Below are 9,059 nucleotides of genomic sequence, written 5' to 3' on the forward strand. Positions count from 1 at the left end.
ACCACATGTTCTCACTCATAGGTGGGAATTGAACAATGAGATCACTTGGACACAGGAAGGGGAACATCACACACCGGGTCCTATTGTGGGGAGGGGGAAGAGGGGAGGGATAGCATTAGGAAATATACCTAATGTAAATGATGAGTTAATGGGTGCAGCACACTAACATGGCACATGTCCACATATGTAACAAACCTGCACGTTGTGCACATGTACCCTAGAACTTAAAGTATAATAATAATAAAAAGACCACCAACATTTAATAAATTGCATTCTGTGGCAATTGCTTTTTCATATTTTCCAACTAATTGGGTAGGAATTTAGTTTCAATATCACTTTTAATAAATAAAGTACCAATTTAAAGTGCAAAATCTTTCAACATCTATTTTGGGGAAAATGTCAAGAACATTTTTCTATTTGCCATTGGTTCACTAAATTGAGTCCTTGAGAACCTGATTTTTTTGTTTGTTTTTCACCAAAGAGTCAAGCCAAATGAAATTCCATCAGCTTTAGTCAGGGTATATTTCTGGGTTCTCTCAATGTCTCATTTAGTCCTAGTTTTAAAATTTAAGAATTTAAAGCTCTGGAGATATGTATTTATGTAAATACACAGAACAGGGGCAGGGCACAGATGCTCATGTCTATAATCCCAGCACAGAGAGGCCCAGGCAGGTGGATCACCAGAAGTCAGGAGTTCGAGACCAGCCTGGCCAACAGGGTAAAATCCCATCTCTACTAAAAATACAAAAATTAGCTGGGCATGGTGGTGCATGCCTGTAGTCCCAGCTACTCAGGAGGCTGAGGCACGAGAATCACTTGAACCTGGGAGGTGGAGCTTGCAGTGAGTTGAGATTGTGCCACTGCACTCCAGCCTGGGCAACAGAGCAAGACACTGTCTCAAAACAAAAACACACAAGACATAGAGGTAAATATTTATGTACATAAATATATATACCTGTTAATATTTGGCCTGGCAAAAACTAGTTGGCTAGATTATTTTTTGGGAAAAGGCTTTGGTTCAGTAGCAGAAATGAATATGGGTGTTATTCAAATGTCTGTAAATTAATGAGGGCCGTTTGGGTTAATTCAACTTATGCATTTTGAATCTGAAGAATGAATGGTCTATGTTAAAGATGCTTTTGGGGAATGGGGAGTGGTGGCAAGCACAACATTGCATCCCAAACAAAGCCAAGGTGACAGGGTACCTGGCCTCACATCCATGAGTACTTGAGAAATTGATAATCAAGATGAAACAATGTGTTTTTCTTTAGAAAGGAAAGGCAAAGATAATGGCTAACAAGAAAGAGTGTGTTTCATTGGGAACTCTATGAAAGGATTTCACAATTGTTCCCCTGGCAACTCTGGGATTACCTAATCACCTTCTTCATTCCACTTCTTGTCTCTCTCAGAGCTGTTCAGATGGTGATGATGACCTAGAGATCCCCAAGAGTGTGAATACATTTGGTCCATAGCCAATTTTCAGGGGCTCCATCTTCAAAGCAGTGCCAGAAATTATCCCAACAAGGAATTTCTGACTCTATGGGTCACACAGAAGAAAGGGAGGGTGGGAGGTTTGGGAGGCAAGGCCCAGGAAAAATTAAAATGGAAAAATAAAACATAGAAGTTAACATTATTTTTTGAAAGACTAAGTACTTACAAGGTTAGCTTTTAAAATAAAACAACTACAAACTCCATATGGTTTCAATTTTGCTTTAGTATTCTGCAATGCTTCTTTTCACTAGATTGACCCAACATATAAACACATACAGATACACAAACACAATCTTTGTATTTGCCATCTAAAACACCTAGTATCCTACAAAATTACCTGTAAGAGTCTCAGTTAAGTAGACACTGGAAAAACAATCAGAATCAGATTAAAAGATAAATGGGGTCTCACTTTGATAGCACATATTGTTAACTAGAAACAACGCAGAGAATATTAAAGTAAAAATCACCCCATTGTATGAGGCTTATAATATACATTACAACGGGATGAACAGGGATAAAATCGATTTATACATTTGTAAGGTTACAGTAATTTCCATGAAGTAGATGGTGAGTATTTAAGGATGAATATTGTAATCCCTAGAGCAACTTTGTAAAAATAATGCCAAAAGATACAGTTAAAAAGCTAATAGATAAATTACAGTGAAATTTAGAAAAACATTTAAACAGTATAAAAGAAGGTAGGAGAGAAGAAAGAGAAAAACAAAAAAGGCAACAAATAAAAACAGATCAAAGAATAGTAAATCTAAATCAAACTACATCAAGTATTACATTAAATATTAATAGACTAAAAATAAAAGATCATTTTTTCCCTAAACTCCCTGCTCTCAAAACTCCTGTGACATCAATTACTATTACAAATAACAGTTACCAATCCCTTAATTTCCTGCTGCCTGAAGAGCAGGCAATAGCTGAATTTACACTCCTCTCTCCTTAATTGTTAGCAATGAAGGACTTTGTTTCATTTCATTTTAAATGGCCAGTTAATAAGTAGTCCCTGGCTGGGCGCAGTGGCTCACACCTGTAATCTCAGCACTTGGGGAGAATGAGGCCGGTGGATCACAAGGTCAAGAGATCAAGACTATCCTGGCCAACATGGTGAAACCCTGTCTCTACTAAAAATACAAAAATTAACTGGGCCTGGAGGGGCCATCCTGTAGTCCCAGCTCCTCAGGAGACTGAAGCAGGAGAACTGCTTGAACCCAGGAGGCAGAGGTTGCAGTGAGCTGAGATCATGTGACTGCACTTCAGCCTGGTGACGGAGCAAGACTCCATCTGGAAAAAAAAAAAAAAAAAAAAAGAGTCCCCTTGGACAGCAGCCTTCTAGCACTTCAGAAACTATAAATTTGGCTTACATAAACTGTTAGGCAAACTGTAGCTCTGCTCACCATCAGAGCATCACCCTTTGAACACCAACTCCTGGCTGCTTTCTGGGGGGAAAATATGCAGGAAGGACAAAAAGAGGGATATTGCACAAATTACTAAAGCCATTACATGCTATGACTCCTATTTGTACTATAGTCTTACTTTTACAAATGTCCTATTAATTACAAAAAGATAGCAACAAAAAAGAGCAGCAAAAGAACTCTTAAAGTGGTTGGCATTATGACTTTTATTATAAGAAAAAAAGGCAAAATCCAAATCATCTAAAAAATAGGAACGAGTTAGTCAAATGACAAAATCTGGATCTAAACCTATATCAGATGGGATTTGAGGAAATATGTCTGCCACTCATTCTTAGCTTATTCTGTTTACCCAAACACTCAGATCCTAACTTGAATTTAAATGGGCCAAAGACTGCAACAGAATCAGATGGCTCCATGCCATTGACACCCTTTACAAAACATATTGTATGAAGTTTTCTCATTTTGCACTTGTGTTTGTCCTTAGCTGTACTTATTTTATCAAGTTAACTCTTTGAGGATGGAAAACAGATACATCACCTGTTACTTCACACACTTGGAGATGAGATAACCATTCAAGTAGCAGAAGTTGTGAACTTTAGGAAAAGTGAGGTCAAGAAAAATATCTGTCTTTTCCAGCTCGGATGCTCGGCACAAACCTTTTCTGCCCAGTTCTACAGCTGGCTAAGCATTGCTTGAAAATCAGACTCCATTATTCGGAAAAATGTCTATTATTTGTGCCCTCTACAGATCATGACAGGAGAAGACAAGGTTTGTCTTTACGTTTTAGTATTATTTTATTTATTGCCTTTGGGCAGAGGAATCCGAATGCCAAACATGAGCTCTGAAATTCTTTTTGTCAGTTTTTGGATGCATAAATATTAAATGGCGAATTTTAATGCTATGCAAACTGTCTAATTTATGTACTATCTAAAATGCAATTTTAGTATCCTGGTCTAATGTCCTTCTTCCTACCTTCTAACATTCACTACCCCTCTGAGTTGTGAGTAGCTAGAATCAGACCTATTCGGACAGTCTCAGCACTACTAACTGCAGGGGCCTAAGCTCCTATGAAGCTGGATAAAAGTGAAATAGAAGTCAGAAAAGGGCACAGCAATTTGCTGCATTCAAAAGGAACTCAGTGAAGAGGACAGACAATCAGGTCAATAAGACTTTACTGGAATTTCTGTTTGTTTCTGGAAGGTGGAATACAAGGCAGAGATTGAAGAGATGTTTCTTGGGATGGAAACATCCCAAGACCTACTTAAACAGGGCAGTGACTTCGCCTATGAGTAGAGAAAAGTTGGTAGGTGCCTTGATCCAGGTACAGCAAAACCTTTCTTTAGGTATCATATCCTGAATTTTAACATTAAGTATAAGGGATTTATGGACTGCTTTGAATATTAGAAACATTGTTCTATCTCTATAAACCCATCTAAATTCATTTTTCTTTCCAGTTATCAGTGTGATTGCATCTGAGGTCTGCCATGAGCATATTTTTTCCAAAAAGTGTTTATTTTATGAAGAGTTAGAGGCATTCATTCATTATTCATTCATTCAACATAAAGACCTTGGCAGAGTTTACAATTAAACAACATCCTCTCAAGAGATATTTACCCAGCCCCTCCTATCCCCTAGGCACTGTGCTAGATATGGGGATACAATGGTGAACAATCGGAGTCCCTGCCCTAGGCTGGTGAGGAAGATGTATACGAATGAAATAATTGTATCAAATGTATTACTACAAACTACAATAAGTACTATGAAGGAAAGATAGAGTGCTATTAATGTATATGAAAAGATAGTTGGGAGGATGGTATGGTGGTCACAGGAGGCTTCTTTCCTTGAGAAACTGGTTATCCCAGAGAGCCAGAAACAATTTGAGTAGGAGTAAACCAGCCAAAAAACAGTGGTGCTTTTTTGGTTGATGCTGTGAACATAAAACTGATTTAAAAAAATAGTCTGTTTGAAAAATGATCATGACAGATGGAGCCTAAAGCTCTGAAAGTCTCCTTTGCACAGCAGAGACTATGCCAATGGGGGCGCACTTTCTTTGGATTTATAGGCTTTTTCAAATGGAGACATCAAAAGCAGAGTGACCATTCAGCCTTACAAGTGTGAATTTGGGCACAGCTGATGCCCTAAGGCATAGCAGAACGTGAAAATACTCACTTCTTCCAAAGATTTTTTTTTTTTAATGGAAAAAATTGATACTAAAGACCTTTTTCGGGAAATGAAAGAAATGGCAAGGTAATTTGGACATTACAAAAATCTATGCTGATCCTATAGAAATAATAATGTGCTCCAATTTCCCCCATTCTAACTGCTTAGGATTATACTTCTTGCCTCAATATAATCAATAATAATCAAGATCCTACTTATAAAAGTATTATAACATAATACTTGTCTTAAATATTATTTAATAAGAGAGAGAGAGAGAAAAAAAAAACCCACAAAGTTGTAATACAACCCAGACAACAGCTTTCCAAACCCTTCCTTCTTATTTAGGAGGATCTTCTACCTAAACACATTTTTCTTCTCTGTGTAGTATTGCGGGGCAGGGGATGGGGAGGAGACATCAAATAATGTAATGTTTTATGAATACCAAACCTACACGAAGTTCTGAAAGACAGAAATTTTTCCAAGTCTAGGAGATCCTCCACATCTACTTTCCAAGAAGAAGGCTTTAAAAGGGGTAAGTAATGTATAAGAGACCTGCATAATCTCCTTAACATGCACACATTATGTTACTAGAAAAGAGAACAGAAATGCCTATATCAACAGCTGCCCAGAACATTTTTAGCAGAGCCTCATTCCAGGCCAGCCAGCGAGAATTAAGGCGGAAAAGTCTTTCAGTGATTCAGAAGCTGCCTTCCCTTATAAAGTCAAGGTTCTCTGGAGTGGTATTTTGACTACTTTTGGAGGAGGGATTGCCTACATCCACTTCTCTAAAGAAGCCAGAATTTTCTCTTCCTCTCTACCAAAAAAGTACTCTACCGACAAATATGTGTGCAAAATGCAGGCTGTGCCTGCATTCTTTCAGGTCAGCAGAGCGCCCGTGTTACCAACATTCACAGCTGGTTTTGGGATAAAGTTATTGTTGTCATGGATTCAGGAAAACAAACATGGTTTTAATTGTTCCATTATGAGTTTTAAACCCAAGATGATCAAAAACGCTGTATATAGATTTGTCCAGCTCCCGTTGCTGTAAGGAATCACCTGTATTACATATCCTGGCTACAAAATAAGAACATTCATTAAATGCGTAGCTAGGACCACTCCAAACATAATTAGGTGTCTGGTTAGTTAAATGCTCTGGATAAATGAGGATGTCTATACCTAACATTTATGAGTTACCAGTTTTTAAGTATTTAAATCCAAACTAAATATGCAAAATACAAGTTAAATACAAATAACTGCAAACACAGAAACTACTGGATTAAATAGTTTATTTCTGCAGAAATGTCAAGACCATGACAACACACCTTAAGGTCACAAGCAGAAGACTCCAATTTCTGTTATATGTTACAGAAAAAGAAAAAGGAGTTTTATCTGGTTACTATAAGCTTGATTTCTGGATAAGACATGAATGTTCAGTATGATAATCATACTAACAAACTCGAGATATCATTCATGTAAAATTCAAATTCATATTTATTTCAAGTAGTTTCTCCAGAGGAAGAAAGGGAACAGCTTTGCCAACCATTTCCCTGTTTTAAATTTAGTGATGATTGAAATGAGTTCAGGTGTGTGAGCCATCATTGCTTCTGAACCTACTGATGTAATTCACAGAGATTCAGCTCATTTTCCTTGTATTGGCCTTTACCAGATAGGGATTACAGTAACAAAATCATGAAACAAAATATTCTGTTTTATATGTTCATCTTCTGTCTTTGAAAGTTCAAGAAACAAGTGCTCTGATACCTGATTTGGTTAGTGTTTGAAGGTTGCTAAGCTGTGTTTCATTTAATAATTTGGGCTTAGGTAATGTGGATTGTCATAAAATGCATGTAAGCGTGAGACAGTGCTGAGTAATAGAATATTGAAAGCCACCAGAATTCAGTATTCCACTGTATTTTCTCATCTGTCCTCATCACCACCTGATGAAGCAAGTGTTACATCCTTACCATTTTATAGTTGAAAAAACCGAGGTGAGATGATAGATGATTTGCCAAGGGACTCAAAATAAATTGTTGAAAACTGGGATCTGAATCCAATCTACCTCCAGAGTCCATACTCTTGCCCCTACCTGACGATGCCTTTTATCACAGATAATGAGTCTTGTCCTATTCCAGCTATCTCAAATTCCAATCAGGTTTAAAGAAGTAGGAGCTCTTCAGTATAAAATTACCCTATAGGGTCTCAATTTTGTTGGAAAAGGAAGTGAATGCTTTGAATTCCAAGTTGCAGCTTTTAAAATTCTTGACGCGTCCAAAGATATCTCGAGGGTCTCTTCCTGTTCACTTTCTTTTCTAGGGGCTAAAGTATGTCTGATGCTAAAATAAGTGTTGTGTAAACTCCCAGGCTGATCTTGGCACACAGCCTGCCCTCTCAGCGCTGTTCAAGCCATGTTGTTCTTTATGGGAGCTTCTCACTCAAGCCTCAGGATCTCCTAACGGTATCCTAAGCTTCCAGTGCTTCCCGTGTCACTCTGGACAACAAGGATTTAAACACCACCTGACACCTAATATTTGCCCTAATTAATCCAAGTTTGAGTGACAACTGATAATCTAATTGGCACTTTATAGTTCTCAAAATATTTGAGCAGGTTATGTCTTTGACCTGCTCAGGAGCCCTGAAAAGTGGTGGCTGGCAAGTGCCATTGTCATTTTGCAGATGAGGAAACTGATATGCAGGTGATTGGCCAAACACAGACAGTCAGTAGGTGAGGAGGCCCTGGTTCCCGGGACACAATTTTAGGCACCCTATCTAAGTCATGCTTTCCTTTTGTGAAACTATCAACCCCTTCTGCTTATTACCTCACAGACACCACAGATAAACAGAAGAGTTTATACTGCCTATTTATATTTTCAAATTCAGTATTCAATCAGAAATTATTAGAGGTAGACAGGATATTAAAATAATAGGCCCACACACTTATAGATTACAAAACGAGGGCCAAAGGGCTTAGTGAACTCTTCAAAGCTACACAGTCAGAGGCAGGACCTAAAATAGAATGGAGACCTACAGTCCTGTCCAATCTCCTTCCCCGTCTATAAATCTGCTCTCCATTCTTTTCTCTGAGGATATAAGCCTGGGATCCTATAACCAAACAAGAAAAAGCTATGATAATATTGATGAAGATCATTCCTCACTATCGTTCTGTACTTTCAAGAGTTCAATATCACACTCCCTTGTTACCCGCTGTCCAAGTCCAAGTGCTTCTGTGTGGCTCTTGTTAAAATGCAGATCTGTTTATTTCTTTCTTTTGCCTGATTGTCCTGGCCAGAACTTCCAACACTATGTTGAATAGGAGTGGTGAAAGATGGCATTCCTGTCTTGTGCCAGTTTTCAAAGGGAATGCTCCCAACTTTTGCCCATTCAGTATGATATTGGCTATGGGTTTGTCATAAATAGCTCTTATTATTGTGAGATATGCCCCATCAATACCTAATTTATTGAGAGTTTTTAGCATAAAGGGGTATTGAATTTTGTCAAAGGCCTTTTCTGCATCCATTGAGATAACCATGTGGTTTTTGTCTTTGGCTCTGTTTATATGCTGGATTACGTTTATTGATTTTCATATGTTGAACCAGCCTTGCATCCTAGGGATGAAGCCCACTTGATCATGGTGGATAAGCTTTTTGATGTGGTGCTGGATTCAGTTTGCCAGTATTTTATTGAGGATTTTTGCATCAAAGTTCATCAGGGATATTGGTCTAAAATTCTCTTTTTTTGTTGTGTCTCTGCCAGGCTTTGGTATCAGGATGATGCTGGTCTCATAAAACGAGTTAGGGAGGATTCCCTCTTGATAGGAATAGTTTAAGAAGGAATGGTACCAGCTCCTCCTTTTACCTCCGTAGAATTTGGCTGTAAATCCGTCTCGTCCTGGACTTTAGGAAAACAGGAAGTAGAATTGTCCCTGTTGGCAGATGACACGATTGTATATTTAGAAAACCCCATCGTCTCAGCCCAAAATCTCCTTAA

General features: G+C 38.1%; 2 protein-coding genes across 2 annotated transcripts in view; one reads left to right on the plus strand and one right to left on the minus strand.

Moving 5' to 3' along the window:
* ACTA2 (actin, alpha 2, smooth muscle, aorta) overlaps positions 1-9,059 on the plus strand; it is a 61,487-nt gene that overhangs the window by 19,645 nt on the left and 32,783 nt on the right. The window lies entirely within an intron of this gene.
* STAMBPL1 (STAM binding protein-like 1) overlaps positions 244-9,059 on the minus strand; it is a 98,764-nt gene continuing 89,948 nt past the window's right edge. Inside the window, exon 11 of the mRNA XM_011947876.1 lies at positions 244-1,537. Coding sequence (XP_011803266.1) covers positions 1,406-1,537 — 132 coding nt within the window. The 3' untranslated portion in view covers positions 244-1,405. The remainder of the gene's footprint in view (positions 1,538-9,059) is intronic.

The sequence above is a fragment of the Colobus angolensis genome, unplaced genomic scaffold (assembly GCF_000951035.1).
Source record: "Colobus angolensis palliatus isolate OR3802 unplaced genomic scaffold, Cang.pa_1.0 Scaffold270, whole genome shotgun sequence".
Classification (NCBI taxonomy): domain Eukaryota; kingdom Metazoa; phylum Chordata; class Mammalia; order Primates; family Cercopithecidae; genus Colobus; species Colobus angolensis.